This window comes from Mobula birostris, chromosome 6, assembly GCF_030028105.1.
Source record: "Mobula birostris isolate sMobBir1 chromosome 6, sMobBir1.hap1, whole genome shotgun sequence".
Lineage (NCBI taxonomy): Eukaryota > Metazoa > Chordata > Chondrichthyes > Myliobatiformes > Myliobatidae > Mobula > Mobula birostris.
The window spans coordinates 53,812,083-53,834,538 of record NC_092375.1 but is presented as its reverse complement, the minus strand read 5'-3'; the positions used below and the strand labels follow the sequence as shown (position 1 = coordinate 53,834,538).

At 41.2% G+C, this 22,456-nt stretch overlaps 1 protein-coding gene across 1 annotated transcript in view; it reads right to left on the bottom strand.

The window, feature by feature from the left end:
• LOC140198687 (ADP-ribosylation factor-like protein 13B) overlaps positions 1-13,320 on the bottom strand; it is a 40,509-nt gene extending 27,189 nt beyond the window's left edge. The window contains exons 1-3 of the mRNA XM_072259706.1: positions 13,262-13,320; positions 9,692-9,762; positions 2,568-2,817 (exon numbers count right to left, since the gene is read on the bottom strand). Coding sequence (XP_072115807.1) covers positions 2,568-2,817; positions 9,692-9,762; positions 13,262-13,320 — 380 coding nt within the window. The remainder of the gene's footprint in view (positions 1-2,567; positions 2,818-9,691; positions 9,763-13,261) is intronic.
• Between the last annotated feature and the right edge of the window lie 9,136 nt (positions 13,321-22,456).

The following is a 22,456-nucleotide window of genomic DNA, read 5'->3' as shown; positions in this document are numbered from 1 at the left end:
TGAGCTTGAAAGCCGCAACCCTTTACTTCCATTACAAACAAAACCAAAAGCAGTTGCCTTACACTGACATCATTATGTCAGACATCATCTCTTAAAGTGAAAACAACAATTAATGAAGTGGTTTGTGAATTATGTAGAATAGTTTCTATTTATGAACAATACGAAACAATAAATAATTACTTCCGTAGTAATTCAATTGAAGTGTACTCTGCCGAGTTCAGAAGCAAAATAAAATGAAATGTAAAAAGTGCAGCCACGACTTCAAGTGGGTGGTCCTGCCAGTGATGCTACTGCTAGTGCTCCGCCCGAGGAAACACCTGCTTCTGAAGCTCCGTCCAAGGAATGAAAACTCACATTGAACAATTGAGTCTCCCCATACAGCACCACCATCCAAACTCTTGAGAATTACACCTAATATCAGACAGACTCCAGAGACAGTGACACCACCTGAACTCTGAGGAATTACAGGATGGACGTGACAAAAACGCTATAGCAGCCCTGACCAACTCAACGGAGAATGACAGTGATGGAACAATAACATTGACAGCTATGTCACAGCTTGCTCCAATGAAGACCAAAGGAGTGAAGACACGTAGGACTGAAGAGGAAACCAATGTAAATCAATACATTGACAAGTCAGTGGCAGATCCATCAACAATTGCTTAACTACTCAAGTCTGCTGAAGGACAGCAAGTCCTCAGACTCTTAGTTAAGAGCAACTCAGTGTTTCAAACTTTAAAGGTGACATTCTGTTCTGCATCTGCATTGTATCCCTGATACAGGTAAACATTTACCCTGTATGTCAACAAGAAACATGTGATGGCAGTCTCAACTCAGAACATGGAGACTGACAGTGTGCTGTTGATTGTTACTCCAATCATCTGATTCTGTACACTGATGAGTAAGTGTGTGCCTCCATGTACCCTGAAACAGCATCTTTAACAATCAACTCCAACATCTCCCAACCACTGACGTCAGGCTAACTGGCCTATAATTCCCTTTCTTCTGCCTCCCTCATTTCTTGGAAGAGTGGGGTGACATTTGCAATTTTCCAGTCCTCCAGAACAATGTCAGAATATAGTGATTTTTGGAATATCATTAATAATGCCTCCACAATCTCTTCAACTAAATTTTTCAGAACCCTCGGGTGTAGTCCATCTGGTCCAAATGACTCAACTACCTTTCGACCTTTCAGCTTCCCAAGCCCCTTCTTCCTAGTAATAGCAACCACACTCACTTTTGCCCTGACATTCTCAAACTTCTGGCATACTGCTAGTGTCTTCTCACAGTGAACACTGATGCAAAGTACTTATTACATCTCCAGCATCTTTTTCCAGCAGTCTAGTATCTACTCTTGCCTCTTTTACTAATGTTAAAACATTTGGCATCCTCTTTGACATTATTGGATAGTGTACCTTCATATTTCATCTTTTTGCTCCTTATGGCACTTTTAGTTGCCTTCTGCAGATTTTCAAAAGCTTCCCAATCCACTATCTTCCCACTATTTTTTGCTCTATTATATGCCATCTCTTTTGCTTTTACATTGGCTTTGACTTCCCTTGTTAACCACGGTTGTGTCATCCTGCCTTGTTGTTTCTGAAACTGGAATGCTGGCATCGGGAAGCATGGCTCCTAGTACCTCTGTGCAACAGGCAGAACAGAAAACTTTGATCGAAGCCTGTAAGAAAGATCAGCGAATATCTCCACTGATTCCTCCAACCTGAGCATGCAAGGGGTATAAGTGCTACACCTGCCCCTACACCAAAGGATCACTACCATTTAGGGCACCAAACAGTCCTTCCAGGTGAGGCGACACTTCACCTGTGAGTCTTTTGGGGTCATATACTGTGCCCAGTGCCCCTGGTGTGGCTGCATATATAATCGGTAAAACTCCAACGTAGATTGGGAGACCACTTCACCGAGCACCTATGCTCAGTCCACCAGAAGAAGCAGGATCGCCCAGTGGCCACCCATTTTAATTCCACTTCCCATTCTGATACGTCAATCCTCTACTATGGCGATGAGGCCACACTCAAGGCCACAGTCATATGACACAGCATTATATCCGAAAACAAAACGATACATGACCACCCATTGGCTAATAGCACCCTGCTATCTCTAATAACCCAAGCAACTGTCTAGCTAGAGACTTCCTCAGCATTCCCCAGTATAACGTAACAAAAGAAGCCATTTTAAAATTAACAAAAAAAAGAAAGACCCGGTACAGTTAATATGAAATATTACATTGTAAAACTTAGCTGTCAACATAATAATTGAAATGTTTGCTTTTCTCCTTTGTTTGAATTTGTTAAGCTGACATAATAAATCCAATGCCTTGATCATAATGGCCCAAGATCAAGTATTTCCATTCTGTGCACTACAGCAAAACAGGAAATTTTACAATTGAGTCCGGAGAAGCAGAGGAGCCCAGAGGTTTAGCTACTAGAGATTCAGCTTCTTGCTATCAGACATAATACTGCACTGTGTGTTATTACTTTTCCAGGAATTGGAGGAAGTAAACATCGCAAAGAGATAGGCTTTGTTTTATATTCAGATGAGACACTTACACAAGCACAGGTTTTCCAGAAATCCCAGGATGCCTTATGACGTCGGTCACAGCTTTTTTAACTTCTTCCATTCGAATAATATCACTGGAGTCCACGACGAAAATAACGCCAAAGGATTCAGCATAATAGTTCTTCCAGATAGATCTGATATTTCTCCCTCCACCTAAGTCATAAATGGTGACTTCGAATTTCCCCTGTTTTATATCAACTCTTGAAAACCCCACTGTTGGATCTGTAAAATATGGAGGTTCTGTAAAAAAAAAACAAAAAAAAATTAAGAACTACAGATGTCAGAAATATGAAATAAAAAAACAAGAAAGCATTTAAATGTTTAAGCAAAGGAAGCATCTGTGGGGAACAGCATCTCAAAGACACGTGGGTTGGTAAATTAATTGGCACCATAAACTGCCCCAAATGTGTAGATGGTGGAATCTGGATCGGTTGGGGTATAGAGGTTGATGAGAATGTAGGAAGAATTTTTTAAAAATTGGGTTAATGTACGACTCCTGGAAATGGGTGGCTGATGGTTGGCATGGACTTGGAGGGCGGCATCTCTCTATGTATATTAGATAACCTGAGGACATCTGAACTCAAAAGCAAATCCATTCACTCAGCATTCTCTGATCTATACCATTCCTAAGCAACAGATACATTTTTAAACCCTCATCACCATTTCAAATCTTTCTATAATTGCATCCATCTTCTTTTCAGTAACTTCTTCAGCATTCTCCCTCAGTATGTCTATATATGGCTTCTCACACAAGAAACTTCATTCCACTTCACCCATGGCAGCTATACCTTCAACTGCTAAAGCTCTAGAATCTCCTCTTCATATCAAGTTCAAATACATTTATTATCAAACAATGTATAAATTATACAATCCTGAGATTTGCTTGCTCACAGGTAGCCACAAAGCAAGAAAGCCGAAAGAACTCAGTTAAAGAAGTAAAAAGACCAACACCCAATGCGCAAGGGAAAGAAAAAAAAACACACAAATCATGCAAACAATTGAAGCAAACAACAATATTCCAAACCAAAACTGAGTCCTCAGAGCTGAACCATGGAGTAACCCGGAGTCGACCTAAAGCTTTGCTGAGCAGTTAAACATATTAGCAGGCACAGAGCACAGCAGCCAGGGCAGTCTTCATAGCCTCAATGCTATGGAGAGGAGTGACCATCACAGACAGTGAGCAAAATTGGCCATCACCCCAGATGCCAACACCCTATCTTTCCAGTCTATTTGGGCTGGTGTTTAAATTGACCAATTGACTGAATAGTGAAAGGCTCTGGAACCCAGGAGAAAGGAGTGACCATCACAGAGAACAAGCAAGAATCCACTCTCGCCTCCGATCTGGGCCAGCGTTTAAATTGTCTAAACAGCAAATTGTACCTCACACTAGGACACAGTGGCAGTGAAAGGCTCCAGGCCTAGACCACACCATCTAGCGACTCAATCTGGGCCCATATTTCGCCATTCAGCCTGAAGCCACTCTCGAGCTCTTCAAATCGGCTCCGCGCCCGGGGAGATCCAACCTCATACCTGGACCAGTTGTACAGGCACCAAATCTCCTCTGTTCATCTAACTTTTCTGTTAGACAACTGTTTTATCACAATACTTCTGTAGCTCTTCCCATATTTGGTAGGCTGTTTAAAATCTCCATCTGACCAAGTGTAGGGTCATCTGCTCTAATTCACCTGTAGCTCATTGTCAATTTCCTGTTTCTTTTGATAAACACCCCTATATCTTTATGGTATATTTAAGACATTATACAAAAAGATGCAAACTGCTGGACATAATATTACAGTAGTTTGAGGGTTTGAGAGCATTTTGAGACCCGTCGGCTACCCTCACCTGGTTTACCTGGATAGGGAGTTGTCTATCCCAGCATGTGAAGACAGACTCCGGCGGATTGAGCGGATGAGACCTATGGAAGGTCCAACAGTCAAGAAGGCGGTCTCTGCAAGCGTTGTGGAACGTGTAGAGCAGGACAAGACACAGAAGACGTCATCCACTGTGCCTAGTCCCATCTCCAGCCATCTAGACTCTGTCTTGCCACTGGATCCAGATGGGAATTGGGAAGATAGAGTGAGGCTGACACTGCGCAACTCTCCCTCATTTAAATCCAAATCACACGCTAGTCTCGACACCATCATAATGGTGTCGAGGTCCTCATCGGCGTCAATGATGGACGAACAACATTACAGTAGTACAGGAAGCCAAAGGCAAACGTCATGAAATAGAAAATTAACAGGGCAGGTTCAGAGTCTAACTACAGACCAAAAAGATGTGTCTCATAATCCAATCTGAATTTAGTCTTCCCAGTGTAGAAGAACTGCAGTTTATTGTCCGTTATACTATGTTAAGCAGAAAATAAGGAAAACATGATTACTAGATTTTAAAATATACCCTTACATCATGTTCTCCAAGAGCCAGCAAGAAAAAGGTACAGGGCTTAGAAACACCACAATAGGTTCCGGTGACGTCATCGTTCAGAATGGCAGCTTAAATCAACAGCTCCTCCGGAAAAACGCATATTTTGCCCAGTTAGTCTATCAAGTATAAGATCTTTTGAAAATATCAGAATTGATAAGGGGGCCAAGAATGGGGAGAAAGAATCGAGATGAAAAAAAGCACCACTGCGGAGCCTATGCAAGAGAGAGGTACAACGCGTGGCTCTCCTACACGTGCGTGTGGCGGCGAAGCTGACGCTGGGCTTCGTGCGGGTGAAGCTGCAAATATGATAAAGATTCTGGAAGAGATAAGGGAAGTCCAAAAAGATATAAAGCAGCAACTCAATGATATAAAGTCAGAGCTCGCCAACGTCAATCAAAAAATAGCGGTGGCAGAGACTCGAATTGAGAAGCTGGAAGATCTCGTGCAAGACATGGAACAGATACTAATTAAGATGATAAAAATATTAAATCAACAGGAAAGTAAATTGCTTGACCAGGAGGGAAGATCGCGACGGAAAAGTATCAGGATTTATAATGTTCCCGAAGGAGCGGAGGGATTGTCGATGACGGACTTTGTAGACAAGCTGTTGCGGGAAGCGCTGGAAATTCCTCAGACTATGGAGACTGAAATTGAAAGGGCGCATCATTCGTTTGTCCAGTGGCCTCCCGGAGACAAAGAAGGTAAACCGCACTCCATAGTACTTAAATTCCTTCGATTCAAGAGCAAGGCGGAGATTCTACGAAGGGCCTGGGGTAAGAAGAAGATGCTTTGGAACGGGAAGTTAATATACTTCGATCATGATTATCTCCCAGCAATCCTACAGAAATGGAAGGAATATTCCAAAGCGAAACGGATATTAAAGCAAGAAAAGATTAAATTCCAAATCCCCTACCCTGCTAAACTGAGGGTATTTTACCAAGAAGGGATGCATCTGGACCAGAAGGTGGAGGAGGCGACTACAGACATGAACAACAGAGGACTGCCCATTAGCATGTTCAAACCAAGAGAAACTCTGGCTGAGCAGTTGTCCCGAGCTGCTTGGGAAATAGTAAGAGAACCTAGAAAGCAGGGGACGGGAGCAGAACGCGAGGAGGATTTTAGGAAAAGATGGTCAGTTCTGAGGGCAGCTCTCACCTCCTCCAGAAGAGCCATAAGGTTTGGCTAACTTTAAAAGTGCTGATAAACTGAACGGAAGCAAAAATAGACTGTGATATACCTGTCTCGAGAAATACGTGTTATAATGTGGATTTTATATTACTCAATTTTTTAAAAAATTCATTTATTCATTCCTTTTACCCCACCTAAATTAGAATATATACATGGGAGGAATACACAGGGAAATCATTTCTGTGTAATGGACAGAGTTTTTTTTTTACTTACTTTTATAGGTACTGCAACAGGGGCCCTCAACCCACAGGTAGGAGGGGCTATACCCCACGGCTAGACTTTTCTTCTAGCCCAACCCAGGGTCATCTAGAGACTCCAGCCTTGGAACCACACTTTCATTACCTTTTGTTACATTATTCACTTCTCTTGGTTCTTATTTGTTCGGATCGATTAAGTTATATTCTGCAAATTTCAATGATATACTAACAGATAAATACACTTAGACAGTAAGACCATATATTTTGGGTATATACCTCAAGAATGGTTGAAAAGAGATAAATATAAATATTTAATGAATGTACTGCTGGTGGCTGGTAAAAAGACCCTTACCAGGAAATGGTTATCTCAAGAGAGCCCAATTTTAAATGTATGGATGGAAATTACAATGGACATTTACAAAATGGAGAAGATAACAACATCTGTTAATTATAAATTGGAACAATTTTATTCATACTGGAAAAAATGGTTTAACTACATAACACCTCACAGGCCTGATTTTATTCTCACAATCAATGAATATGTTGTAAAAAAAATCACTCCCTACTCTGTACATAGTTTTCTTCTTTCGATTGTTCTTTCTTTCCTCTTCTTTCTATAAGTGTATACCTCCGATAAATATTATGTGGAGATTTGTGACAAATATGATTATATGATATATATGTACAGTATCTGAAATTCCACTTTAAAACGTGTACACTTATCTAAAGGAAGGAATAGGTCATCTGATAACTCAAGCCCTAAAAAGTGCAAACTGCCAATTAACACTGCAAACACGATGGCAGATAATCTGTGGTGTATATTTAACTAAACCCCAACCATCAAAACATGCAGCCAATTTAAAAGCTCTACCCTACAAAATCAGAAAAGACTTAATGCCCTGTGTATTGTCATGTTAGAAAAATCAATAGTGATCACAATTGCAAAATGACATTGTGCGGGTTCCTAAAGACTGGAAAATTGCATATGTCATTCCATTCTTCAAGAAGGGAGGGAGGTAGAAGAAAGGAAATTGTAAGCCGTATAGACTGCCTTCAGTGGTTGGAAAGATGCTGGAGTTTATTAAGATATTTCATGGTATTTGGAGGCACATGATAAAACAGGCCAAAGTCAGCATGATTTTCTAAAGGGGAAATCTTGCCTGACAAAGCTGTTGGAATTCTTTGAGGAAATAACAGGCAGGATAGACAAAGGTGAATAGATGGATGTTGTGTAGTTTGATTTTTAAAAGGCCTTTGACAAGGTGTCACATGAAGTTGTTGAACAAAGCAAGAACCCAAGGTATTACAGAAAATAGATAAAAGATTGACTGAGAGACAAAAGGCGGAGTGGGAATAAAGGGGGCCTTTTCTGGTTGGCTGCCAGTGACGAGTGATGTGCCACAGGGGTCAGTGTTGGGACCTCTTCTTTTCACACTGTATGTCAATAACCTGGACGAAGGAATTGATGGCTTTGTGGCTAAGTTTGCAGATGATACAAAGATAGGTGGAAAGGCAGGTAATGTTGAGGAAGCAGAGTGTTTGCAAAAGGACTTGTATTGGGGGATTGGGCAAAGAAGTGGCAGATGGAATATAATGTAGAATGAGTAAAGTGCAGAGGGACTTGGAAATCCTTGTGAAAGATTCCCTAAAGGTTAACTTGCATATAATAACTCATATAAGCATTTGATATTTAATTTAAGGACCACTTTGAAGTATAGGAAATTATAGCATTTATATTCATTTCAGACATACTGCTGAATCCAAATAACTTTGAAATAGGCTCAGGAGACAGCACATTTACAGGTTTTTTGGCATCAATCCATAACTTGCTCTTGAGAATAATCGTGAAATAAAATTCCACAATGACTGTACAAGTTTTATTTTCATAGTTCCCTCTTCAATACTCTTGATTATTTTCAATGTACATTAAAAGATACAATTCTATGGCAGTAGCTACATTCAAAAAAAAAGTCAGACTGCAAGATTCCATTATAACGTATTGGCCACCAAATTAAAAGTCTATGATACATAGGGTCACTGAATAATAATCTTGATGATGATTTCCCATAATCTATTAGATTTATCAGACATGCTTTCTTCTATGCAAGTACAAAGCATCCTTAGCTGAAACTAATGCTTCTACAATAATTCAGGTGCCTTGCTGTTCGACGTGGGCGATCATGTCTCTCCATCCATTACGGTCCCTAACCCTCCGAATGGTAGTTGTTGCCTCCCCTGTTACTAACCACGATATTATTCCATCTATCATTTTCATTCTCCGTTTGCCTCTGCTTCTTTTTCTTTCCAGCTTTCCAGTTGTAACTACAGCATAGTTAAATGATCAAGTGATTAAAACTAAGTTCAGAGTATAGCAAGAGGAATTGGGGTGGAGCTTAGGAGGAATGATGGCGCTTAATGGCGACTCCTTTGCTTGCATCTTTGGAAACAGCTCTATTTCTACTTTTCTACCTTTAATATCTTTATTTTTCCTTTCAGGGTTCTTTTGAAGAACCTGACCTGGAGTTACACGCAGGCTTCGGTTCTTTGCGGGAATGGGACCCGTTCTCGGGGTTCCACGACTGGCCGCTATTCGACATGCCAAGAGTTTGGCCTGAGAATCTGAATCGTGTTTGAAAGCCCAAGATCTTGGGGCTCTGGAGACGGGTGGATTGAGGGTCAGTGTCACAGCCGAAGACTCGTGTGTCGTCGGGGAGGCCAGAAAATCTTTCACCGTGGGCCCGAAGACCCAAGGTCTTTGCCATCTTTGGACACAAAGCTCGAAAAAAGCGACGAAATGGACTCTTAAGATTGTAAGCGAGCGGGTTGTTGTTATGTCTCCCGCTTGCCGTGAAAATGGGGGACACCTCCCTCTCCCTTGCCAGGGAGAGAGAGAACCTGTGGGTTGTCGAATTCGGATGAAATGCAAAGCTTTTGGGGTAACTTTGGTCTGTGTCTTTGCTATTGCTTTGCACACGCTTAGGTTCGGTGATTGTACCGATGAGAATTTATTTTTGCTGTTTGGGGGAGGGGGATCGTTGCTCACTGCCACTTACATGCGGGAGAGCTCGGGGGTGGACTTTGGGCTTCTCACACTTAACTGTCGTTCATTCTTTGGGGCACTTCTCTGTTTTCGTGGATGTTTTGCAAAGAAAAAGCATTTCAGGATGTATATTATATACATTTCTCTGATATCAAACTTGACCTTTGAACCTATTAGATAAAATTGAGTTAAACTTAGTGTTTTGAATCCTACAACTAGAAGAGAATTAGAGTAAAAACGTAATGTCTTTCCAGAGATTGCTTACCTCCTTGAATCCCTTTTATAGTTGCAGTTTTTCCAGCATTATCCAATCCCACTATTAGTAGAGTAACCTTCCTGTAGAATAAATGTGCTGCATTACTTTTGAACAATACTTGATCATTAGCTTATCATCTATACTGGTGGCAGATTCAGTTCTCCTATGTTTCATTTGTTATACGGTAATATCATGTGTGTATGTGCTAGTGCATGTTTCTATTTTAAATTACTTTTCACCCCAAGAGGGATTCATGAGTTAGTACTTCCAAGATGCAATTAAACTCTGTCTCTGCAATATTCAACAAAAACAGAACTGCACAAGTATTGCTAAGTAACAAATTCCAACATTCATATTACTTCACACAAGCAGAAAACTTACTGAATACTCCATTCAAGTATTACTAATAGAGTATTCAAACAGTGACTCCGTTTTCCTGTCATGATAATCTACCAGCATTGTGGAAGTCCTAACACATGGCAGATGTTGAACAAGTGAAATGAACTTCAGTGAACCGCCATCCACAAAAAGTCAAAAGGTAAATGGCACCGACAGATTAATCTGCAGAAGCCAATTTCCAGTGGCTCACCCAGTTGACTTATATCTAACATGGAAAATTTCCCTTTGAAACAAGGTTATCAGAAAGTAGCCTGCTTAGTTATAAATGATTTTCATTTATAGAACTATCTTTACCACGAAGGTAACTACCGTGTAGGAGGCTGGATATTATTTATACAACTGGTAAACTGCAGATATATCAAGCGTTGACAGATTTTGAATTACAAGGGAGCCAACAAAAAGAAATTAAGTTGAATAGCTCTTATTTAACTATAAATAAATTAGAGTTGTAGGCAAATTTCTCCCAGCATTACAGTGGGTGAAATTTACTCAACCTGTTATAAGATAGAAATACCCATGAATCTGAATGGAGATTCCTATTCTGCAAATAAAATGTATTTTTTAATTAATTTCTTTAAATCATTAAAATGATTAATTATTTTTAAATACCTTTGATGACCAAACAAGCATAAAAACTCTTACAGACTTCGACGAGACAAAACTGATGAAGTCTTATCTTCTGTCAAAGGCTGTTTGGACATACCAGAGGCAGAGTGTCAGCAATTCACTGAATGAGATCAAATCAGCACTAAAGTAACACATAAAAAATGCTGGAGAAATTCAGCAGGTCAAGCAGCATCTGTAGAAGTGAATCAATAGTCAAAGTTTTGGGTTGAGACCCTTCATCAGGACTGGAAAATGCTAAGATGGCGGAGGGAGAGGAAGGAAGAAGGTGATAGGTGAAGCCAGGTGGGTGGGGGAGGAGGGATGAATCAAGAAGCTGGACCAAGTGAATTTAATGGCAGGGTGGAAGCTGGAGGCAAAGTTGATGAAATTGATGAGCTCAGCATGGGTGCATGAAGCAGCACCAATGCAGTCATCAATGTAGAGCAGAAAGCATTTGGGAACATTACCAGGGAAGGGTTGGAAAATGGACATAGCCAATGAAAAGGCAGGCATAGCTGGGGCCCATCTGGGTGCCCATGGCTACCAGGGCCGGACTTTAGGCAGGGCTAGGCCGTGCTGCAGCCCAGGGGCCAGAGCTGCAGAGGGGCCCAAAATAGGTAGCTATCATCATGGCGAACAAAAAAAAAATACGAGAGTGGAGAACAGAAAAGAAAAAAGAAACAAGAAAAAGAGGACTGTGACAAAGAAGCATTAAAAAAGACACTGAAATTGACTGAATTTTTTTAACCTGTTCTCGATGATACAGCAGTACCATCGCTCTTGACACAGTCTGAGACCGGTGGACAAATGGAGACTTGTTCAACAGCTAGCGTTAGCACCAGCGTTAGCACAGGACCACCGTCCTTGCCACAGTCAGCAGCTAACGTTGAAGAGGCAGAGAGCATGACTTTGGGATTCCCGACCACAGAGGCCTCCGAACAACCAAGTCATTAACCTTTAATTAACATTAACCATTAATGTTAACGTTACCACTACTGAGGATCCTTACAGCACTGATCCTGCCTGCTGGGGAGAGGAAACGTTAGATGATCCAGTCCGAGTGTACTGGGCTCAGAAAGGCCCGGAGTCCTGCCAGAATAATGATGTGGATATCAAAGCTTCGGAATGAGTAGACAAACAGCAGAGAGGTTTTTTCTCCAAATTTCACTTTCAGAAGCTGGTAAATGGTGAGTACATTTCAAGGCAATGGCTCTTCTATTCCCCTTCCACTGGCTGTGTGTTTTGTTTTGCATGCTGCATCTTCAGTGATGGTAACTGTCAGTCCATCTTCGAAACTGGCTTTAGCGACTGGAAACATGCCGCTGAGCGCATAGGAGAGCATGAAAATAGCGAACACCCAGGAAAACAATACTGACCTATGTTACACTAGCGTCTGACAGCGGAAGAATAGATACAGAACTGCAAAAACAGTTCGAGTCAGAGTGTGTCTACTGGACCGACGTATTGAGAAGAGAGGTGTTGTTTGTGAAGTTTTTGATCGAGAGGGGACTGGCTATCGAAGGTTCCAGTGGCATATTTGGCAGGCCTGTAACGGCAACTACATGGGCATTCTAGAGGTAATAAGTGAGTTTGACCCGTCTTTGAAGGCGCACATACAGAAATTTAGAAATGCAGGATCAGCTTTGATATTTAGACCAGTACGACCTTTGCTCTTGTTCTTGCGTTTTTTTTGCTTGGTACAGTAGCATTTTACGGTGTCGGCAGGGGCCCATCAGGGCCTCCAGCCCAGGGGCCCCGGCCCCACTAAATACGGCCCTGAGGGCTACACCCCGAGTTTGGAGAAAGTGGGAGGAGCTGAAAGAGAAAATGTGGAGACTTAACACCTTTTTGATGGGGGATGGAAATACTAAAGTATTAGGACAAGGTGAACCAAGACAGTTGAAGACTTGCATCTGCACCAGGTTAGTACAGATGTGGGAGAATGTCCAATTTCGCTGGAGACAAGAAAGAGAAACAAATTGTAGCATTCAATCCACAGAAAAATTTACTCACTGTGCTCATAACCCAGTTCTTCCATGCATAAAAAATAATTTACGTGTTAAACGAAAATGATGATTGAAAACAAATTATTCTATTGTCAGCATTCATGGTACCCTCTTTTTGTATCTTATGTGCCTAACGCTAATATTAATTTTGAGGTGAACAATTACCTTTCCCCATTCATACCCACTTGTTTTTAACCACATAGACATCTAAGCAACATTAATAGATTAATCACAAGCAAACTTACACTGATAACAAATAACTGAGAGCGCTAAAGACACTGAAGCACAACTAGAATATTAGGTAAATATTTAATGTTAGAAATGGGGAATTCCCATCCTTTGATAGTATAATTTATGTTGCTGTCGGACATACAGATAGGAATTATTGCTGTGCAACTTGTTGAAAAAAACTGCATTTTTGAGGGGAGTTTATTTTGGAAATATCCTTGACTTTATTAGAATGAAGCTTGTCATTCAGGAGAAGTTGCTTTTCCAATCCAATTGTACACAGATCAATCATGTAGCGTTGTTGACAAGAAGTTCAGTCAAAGCAAATTTAAAATCATACCTGACAGGTTCTCGCCAACCTTTCAGCCAGCAGCAACAATTAGCCAGGAAACTAAACATTTCTCCTCTGAAATACTGGAGGATCAGACTTCAGCTGCAGATAAACCAACTAGAAATCAGTATCTGCAACAGAATAAAGAGAGCTTACATCAACTCATTTACAAGAAAGCACTTTCAAAATTAGAAATAACAAACTCTATGCTACTTCATGCAAAAAAAAAATGACTAAAGTTTAAAGTATGAAGAAAACGTAAATTAAATTTTAGTTTGGGCATTAATGACCAAGCCCTTTCAACCTAGGTTGGCAAATGCAAAATACACCCGTATGCATTCTCAGCAAATCAGGTTGCATCAGTGGAAAGAGAAACAAAACACTGTCACTGCCTGACCTAATGAACATACTCAGCATTTATGTTTTTGTTTCAGATTTCCAGTAAGAATGATTTTTTAATTAATTTACTGGTAAATCTCCATATTAATTATCCAAGTTACACAATGCCATATTTTTCCAATTCCTGCACATTCATTCAACTATATAAGAGCCTCTTGGATGCCATGATTGTACTTGGCTCCACTATCACCCCAAGCAGTGCACTCCAAGCACCCTCCAGTCTCTGTGTAAAAGCACTAGCCCCGCGTATCCCCTCTGAACTTACCCCCTTCTCACATTAAATACATGCCCTCTAGTATGAGACATTTCAACCCTGTGAACAATACACTGGCCGCTCATAGTTACGCCTCTCATAATCCTATAAACCTCTATAAGATCTCTCCTCAGCCTCCACCATTCCAGAGAAAACATCGCAATTTTGTCCAACATCTCCTATAGCAATGTAATCCAATTCAAGCAGCATCCTGCTAAAGCTCATCTGTATCCTCTCCAAAGCCTCAACATCATTCCTATAGAGGGGCAACTGGAACTGAATGCAATACTCTAGATGTGGTCTATATAAAGATTCAACACAACTTCCCAACTCCTGAACTCGCTCTATCAACCTGTGTAACATTCCTACCATTGAAGTGGAACTACAACCCAGATCTATAACTTCCATATTGGCTAGAGAGGACAGGAAGATATCAGTCAAGGCCCCAGCAATCTTACCTCTTGCCTCTCTCAATAACCTGGGTCCTGGGAATTTCTCTAGGAAGAGGTACAGTCGACATTTCGGACCAAGACCCTTCGTCAGGACTAACTGAAAGAAGAGCTAGTAAGAGATTTGAAAGTGGGAGGGGGAGATCCAAAATGATAGGAGAAGACAGGAGGGGGAGGGATGGAGCCAAGAGCTGGACAGTTGATTGGCAACAGGGATATGAGAGGATCATGGGACAGGAGGCTTAGGGAGAAAGAAAGGGGGAGGGGGGAAGCCCAGAGTATGGGCAAGGGGCATAGTGAGACGGACAGAGGGAGAAAAAGGAGAGAGAGAAAAAGAATGTGTGTATATAAATAAATAACTAATGGATGGGGTATGAGGGGTCCAGCAGGAAGTCGCCCACTGATTTTCCATATGCTTTAGAAGTTGTTCATGATTTTGGAAACTTATGAGACAAAGAATTTCTTACAGCTGTAGGAATCCCAATCAAGAATGGCCAACTAGTACAAGAACTTATGGATGCGATACAATTGCCGTCAGAAGTTGGTGTATTAAAATGTAAAAGCCACTCTAAAATGACAACAATTGAAAACCATGGAAATGCATTGATGGATGATATTACAAAAAAAGGCAGCACGGGAAGGTGTAAAAGAGACAAAAGTATCAAGAACCCACAACTGGAATTATGGAAACAGTGGAACTCAGTATAACAAATGAACTAACAAGATATTCAAGATGCAAGCTCAATGCTCTAACCAGGAAAAGTGGTTCTCGATGGAGAATGGTAGGATGAATGGAGAGAGCGAGAGCAAGCAAGCGAGCGAGAGAAAGCAAGCGAGAGCACGCGAGCGAGAGCAAAAGCAAGCCAGAGCATTTGAGAGCGCACGAGCGACCACAAGAGAGACAGAGAGAGAGCGCGAGTGACAGCACGCCATGGCAGAGTGTTCCAAAGAAAATATAAAACATACGTCACCCCAGACTACACTAAAGTGTACCCCTGCCTAATAGGGGTCAAAGTAATGACAGTGTTGCTCGCTGCACTGTTTGCAACAGTGACTTTTCTGTTGCCCATGGTGGGTTAAGACTGTAAAAGACTTGTTGAGGTGAGTTTAACAGATGTCATTCGTTCATTAGCATAGCTAATGTTATTTAAACCAGCTGGCCAGCTGCTAAGGAGCTATTCTATTGCAGACATCCCACCTCTCCCGGAAGTCTCCCGCAAATTCATGGTGCTACCTCCCTGAAATGAGTTTTTGCAGGGAGGGACGTCTGGGTTACTTTTTAAAAATTGTTACTTTGTGTGATTTTGATCGTGGCGGACTGTGGAAAGACAAATCTCAGTGTTGTATGTTGTACACATACTTTGATAGTCCACTTACCGCGAATTGACTGATGAAAATTGAATGGTCTTTCCATTGTCCACATCACCCAGAGTCATTAGGACAAGTCAAACAAATGAATGGAACCGTCAAGCAATGACCAAGTATCATGAGGAAGGTGTGCCATGGCCTATGGTTCTTCCTGTGGTCTTGTGCAGTATCAGAGCAATCCCAAACAAGAAAACTAAACTAAGTCATTTGAGGTAGTAACAGGACCTCTTATATAACTGCTGGGAGCCTTCAATATCAGAGAGGCTGATATACACATTATGGCAGACACTTTAGGTAGCTGTTGTTTGAAATTAACTCGGGCTTTACAGTCTGCTTCTCAACAGGTTTCTACCACCTGGGAGGATACAACACAATCTTCAGGAGGATAATTCACCCTGATTCTTCACAATGGTTCATGATTTAACAAACTGAAATGGAACCATTGGGAGCTGGATGGAAAGGTCCTTATCAAGTGCTGTCAATTACCACTTGGTAGAGAAGGCCAAAGGTAAAAGTAGAATGGTCTGTCATTAGATCTTCTCTTAGCAGCTAAGAGGGTGGGATCATGTACAGTTATAGGTATGGAATGTTGTACTTACATACCTGACAAGCCTGAAGACATGAAAGACATAACTAATTTGGCTGATCATATTCGTAAAGAAACAGCTAAAAATACATCAATCTGATGGATGGGATTTCTTTGATTGGACTCATTTAAGTCAGAAGCTGAGTCATATCATTCAGACTAATCTGCTTTATCACAATTTACATTTTTTTAATTCACTTAAAGGCAATCATCACCAGAATAGTTCAAACTCCTACTGATCTACCAAACCATGACATAATATTATGAATACTTTGAAGAATATATATACTTTTGATACTTCATAATCCAAGTAGCTTTGATTACTTATACATAATGTAAATACCACAAGGTTTTTCTTCCACTGAATTTTCAAAAGTAATGATTATAAATGGCAGGGGGGGGGGAATTATTGGATCTGACCATTTAATTTTAATTGCCATTTTTTTTGCAGTTTAAAAATAAATTAGCTATTTGCACTTTGTGGCCTTTATATACATAACAGTTTGGTATGCCTCTATTGGCTATACAAAGTATAATTCCAGAGTTTCTTTGTTCTTTGACTAAGTAGCGAGTAGTTTATCAGTGAATCTGAATCAGAGTCAGGTTTAATATCACTGGCATATGTCATGAAATTTGTTGTCTTTTGGGCAGCAAGACAATGCAATACCTAACAATAGAAAAAATATTAATTATAATAAATAGATATTAAATAGTTAAATCAAATAAGCAATGCAAAAATAGAAATAAGTAAGTTGGGAGGTAGTGTTTAAGGGTTCAATGTCCATTTAGAAATGGAAGAGCACTTTAGAAGCTTTTTGTATGACGCATGGCTCTGGGGCTGAACACCTAATGGGGCTTTTCCCCCTCACTTTTTCTTGCTTAGTAGGGTTTTTTTTTTGTCAACAAAATTTTTTTCAATCTTAGACCATAAGACAAAGGAGCAGAAGTCGGCCATTCGGCCCATCGAGTCTGCTCCGCCATTTTAGCATGAGCTGATCCATTTTATCCTATTTAGTCCCACTGCCCCGTCTTCTCACCATAACCTTTGATGCCCTGGCTACTCAGATACCTATCAATCTCTGCCTTAAATACACCCAATAACTTGGCCTCCACTGCTGCCCGTGGCAACAAATCCATAGATTCACCACCCTCTGACTAAAAAAATTTTTTCGCATTTCTGTTCTGAAAGGGCACCCTTCAATCCTGAAGTCATGCCCTCTCGTACTAGACTCCCCCATCATGGGAAACAACTTTGCCACATCCACTCTGCCCATGCCTTTTAACATTCGAAATGTTTCTATGAGGTCTCCCCTCATTCTTCTAAACTCCAAGGAATACAGTCCAAGAGCGGACAAACGTTCCTCATATGTTAACCCTCTCATTCCCGGAATCATTCTAGTGAATCTTCTCTGTACCCTCTCCAACGTCAGCACATCCTTTCTTAAATAAGGAGACCAAAACTGCCCACAGTACTCCAAGTGAGGTCTCACCAGCGCCTTATAGAGCCTCAACATCACATCCCTGCTCCTAGACTCTATTCCTCTAGAAATGAATGCCAACATTGCATTCGCCTTCTTCACTACTGACTCAACCTGGAGGTTAACTTTAAGGGAATCCTGCATGAGGACTCCCAAGTCCCATTGCATCTCAGAACTTTGAATTCTTTCCCCATTTAAATAATAGTCTGCCCGTTTATTTTTTCTGCCAAAGTGCATAACCATACACTTTCCAACATTGTACTTCATTTGCCACTTCTCTGCCCATTCTTCCAATCTATCCAAGTCTCGCTGCAGACTCTCCGTTTCCTCAGCACTACCGGCCCCTCCACCTATCTTCGTATTGTCAGCAAATTTAGCCACAAAGCCATCTATTCCATAATCCAAATCGTTGATGTACAATGTAAAAAGAAGTGGCCCCAACACTGATCCCTGTGGAACACCACTGGTAACCAGCAGCCAACCAGAATAGGATCCCTTTATTCCCACTCTCTGTTTCCTGCCAATCAGCCAATGCTCTATCCACGTATGTAACTTTCCTGTAATTCCATGGGCTCTTATCTTGTTAAGTAGCCTCATGTGTGGCACCTTGTCAAAGGCCTTCTGAAAATCCAAATATACAACATCCACTGCATCTCCCTTGTCTAGCCTACTGGTAATTTCCTCAAAAAATTGTAATAGGTTTGTCAGGCAGGATTTTCCTTTAAGGAATCCATGCTGAGTTCTGCCTATCTTGTCATATGCCTCCAGGTACTCTGTAACCTCATCCTTGACAATCGACTCAAACAACTTCCCAACCACCGACGTCAAGCTAACAGGTCTATAATTTCCTTTTTACTTCCTTGCCCCCTTCTTAAATAGCGGAGTGACATTTGCAATCTTCCAGTCTTCCGGAACCATGCCAGAATCTATCGACTTTTGAAAGATCATCTCTAATGCCTCCGCAATCTCCACAGCTACTTCCTTCAGAACACGCAGGTGCATTCCATCTGGTCCAGGAGATTTATCGACCTTTAGCCTATTCAGCTTCCTGAGTACTTTCTCTGTCGTAATTGTGACTGCGCACACTTCTCTTCCCTGCCACCCTTGAGTGTCCGGTATCCTACTGTCTTCCTCAGTGAAGACTGATGCAAAATACTTGTTCAGTTCCTCTGTCATCTCCTCATCTCCCATTACAATTTCTCCAGTATCATTTTCTATCGGTCCTATATCTACTCTCACCTGTCTTTTACTCTTTATATACTTGAAAAAGCTTTAGTATCCTCTTTGATATTATTTGCTAGTTTCCTTCACATTTAATCTTTTCTCTCTTAATGACCTTCTTGGTTTCCTTTTGTAAGGTTTTAAAGACTTCCCAATCCTCTGTCTTCCCACTAATTTTTGCTTCCTTGTATGCCCTCTCCTTAGCTTTAACTTTGGCTTTGACTTCTCTTGTCAACCACGGTTGCATCCTTTTTCCACTCGAAAATTCCTTCTTTTTTGGAATATACCTGTCTTGCACATTCCTCATTTCTCACATAAACTCCAGCCACTGCTGCTCTGCTGTCTTTCCCGCCAGTGTCTCTTTCCAGTCAACTTTGGCCAGTTCCTCTCTCATGCCACTGTAGTTTCCTTTACTCCACTGAAACACTGACTCATCAGATTTCGGCTTCTCTTTTTCAAATGTCACAGTGAACTCAATCATGTTATGATCACTGCCTCCTAAGGGTTCTTTCACCTCAATCTCTCCAATCACCTCCGGTTCATTACACAATACCCAATCCAGTACAGCCTATCCCCTAGTGGGCTCAACAACAAGCTGTTCTAAAAAGCCATCTCGCAGACATTCTACAAATTCTCTCTCTTGAGATCCAGTGCCAACCTGATTTTTCCAATCTACTCGCATGTTAAAATCCCCCACAATTATCATAACACTGCCCTTCTGACAAGCCTTTTCTATTTCCAGTTGTAATTTGTAGTCCACATCCCTGCAGCTGTTTGGAGGCCTATAAATAACTGCCATCAGGGTCCTTTTACCCCTGCTATTCCTTAGCTCAACCCATAAAGATTCTGCACCTTCCGATCCTATATCACCTCTTTCTAATGATTTAATATCATTTCTTACCAATAAAGCCACGCCTCCCCCTCTGCCTACCTTCCTATCCTTCCGATACAATCTTTAAACAATGTTTTTTTTTCTTGAGACATTGTAAGTGTTGCCTACTTCCATGTACTCTTGTTAATTTTGGATAATAATAATAAAAAGATTTGAAAAGAAAAGTAATGGAAGAGCAGAAGAAGTTATTCTGAATCATTCAGTGTGTGCGTCAGGCGTCTGTACCTCTTTCCTGATGGTAACAATGAGAACAAGGCATAACCTGGCTGGATGGGGGGCCTTAATAATCGATGCCACTTTTTTGAGGCATCAAAATGTTTATTTTGTTTTAGTTGTGTTTGAGATGTGGATAATGCTTGGCATAAAAGAAAAAGAAATTTTTCGAATGGAAAAAGGATGCAACCGTGGTTGACAAGAGAAGTCAAAGCCAAAGTTAAAGCAAAGGAGAGGGCATACAAGGAAGCAAAAATTAATGGGAAGACAGAGGATTGGGAAGTTTTTAAAAGCTTACAAAAGGAAACTAAGAAGGTCATTAAGAGGGAAAAGATTAACTATGAAAGGAAACTAGCAAATAATATCAAAGAGGATACTAAAAGCTTTTTCAAGTATATAAAGAGTAAAAGACAGGTGAGAGTAGATATAGGACCGATAGAAAATGATGCTGGAGAAATTGTAATGGCAGATGAGGAGATGGCAGAGGAACTGAACAAGTATTTTGCATCAGTCTTCACTGAGGAAGACAGCAGTATACCGGACACTCAAGGGTGGCAGGGAAGAGAAGTGTGCGCAGTCACAATTACGACAGAGAAAGTACTCAGGAAGCTGAATAGGCTAAAGGTCGATAAATCTCCTGGACCAGATGGAATGCACCCTCGTGTTCTGATGGAAGTAGCTGTGGAGATTGCGGAGGCATTAGTGATGATCTTTCAAAAGTCGATAGATTCTGGCATGGTTCCGGAGGATTGGAAGATTGCAAATGTCACTCCGCTATTTAAGAAGGGGGCAAGGAAGCAAAAAGGAAATTATAGACCTGTTAGCTTGACATCTGTGGTTGGGAAGTTGTTGGAGTTGATTGTCAAGGAGGTTACAGAGTACCTGGAGGCATATGACAAGATAGGCAGAACTCAGCATGGATTCCTTAAAGGAAAATCCTGCCTGACAAACCTATTACAAATTTTTGAAGAAATTACCAGTAGGCTAGACAAGGGAGATGCAGTGGATGTTGTATATTTGGATTTTCAGAAGGCCTTTGACAAGGTGCCACACATGAGGCTACTTAACAAGATAAGAGCCCATGGAATTACGGGAAAGTTACATACGTGGATAGAGCGTTGGCTGATTGGCAGGAAACAGAGAGTGGGAATAAAGGGATCCTATTCTGGTTGGCTGCCGGTTACCAGTGGTTTTCCACAGGGGTCCGTGTTGGGGCCGCTTCTTTTTACATTGTACATCAACAATTTAGATTATGGAATAGATGGCTTTGTGGCTAAGTTTGCTGACGATACGAAGATAGGTGGAGGGGCCGGTAGTGCTGAGGAAACGGAGAGTCTGCAGCGAGACTTGGATAGATTGAAAGAATGGGCAGAGAAGTGGCAAATGAAGTACAATATTGGAAAGTGTATGGTTATGCACTTTAGCAGAAAAAATAAACGGGCAGACTATTATTTAAATGGGGAAAGAATTCAAAGTTCTGAGATGCAATGGGACTTGGGAGTCCTCGTACAGGATACCCTTAAAGTTAACCTTCAGGTTGAGTCAGTAGTGAAGAAGGCGAATGCAATGTTGGCATTCATTTCTAGTGGAATAGAGTATAGGAGCAGGGATGTGATGTTGAGGCTCTATAAGGCGCTGGTGAGACCTCACTTGGAGTACTGTGGGCAGTTTTGGTCTCCTTATTTAAGAAAGAATGAGCTGATGTTGGAGAGGGTACAGAGAAGATTCACTAGAATGATTCCAGGAATGAGAGGGTTAACATATGAGCAACGTTTGTCCGCTCTTGGACTGTATTCCTTAGAGTTTAGAAGAATGAGGGGAGACCTCATAGAAACATTTCGAATGTTAGAAGGCATGGACAGAGTGGATGTGGCAAAGTTGTTTCCCATGATGGGGGAGTCTAGCATCGAGGGCATGACTTCAGGATTGAAGGCGCCCTTTCAGAACAGAAATGCGAAGAAATTTTTTTAGTCAGAGGGGGGTGAATCTATGGAATTCGTTGCCACGGGCAGCAGTGGAGGCCAAGTCATTGGGTGTATTTAAGACAGAGATTGATAGGTATCTGAGTAGCCAGGGCATCAAAGGTTATGGTGAGAAGGCAGGGGAGTGGGACTAAATAGGAGAAAATGGATCAGCTCATGATAAAATGGCGGAGCAAACTCGGTGGGCCGAATGGCCTACTTCTGCTCCTTTGTCTTATGGTCTTATGGTCATATTCGGAAATTTTTAAAATAGAAATGTTATTTCTGTCCTTAGTTATAACCTAAAGTGTGTTTCACATTCAATTCATTTTGAAAGTCACAAATTCAAGAGAACAAACCTCCAAAACGTTACCATTAAAAGCA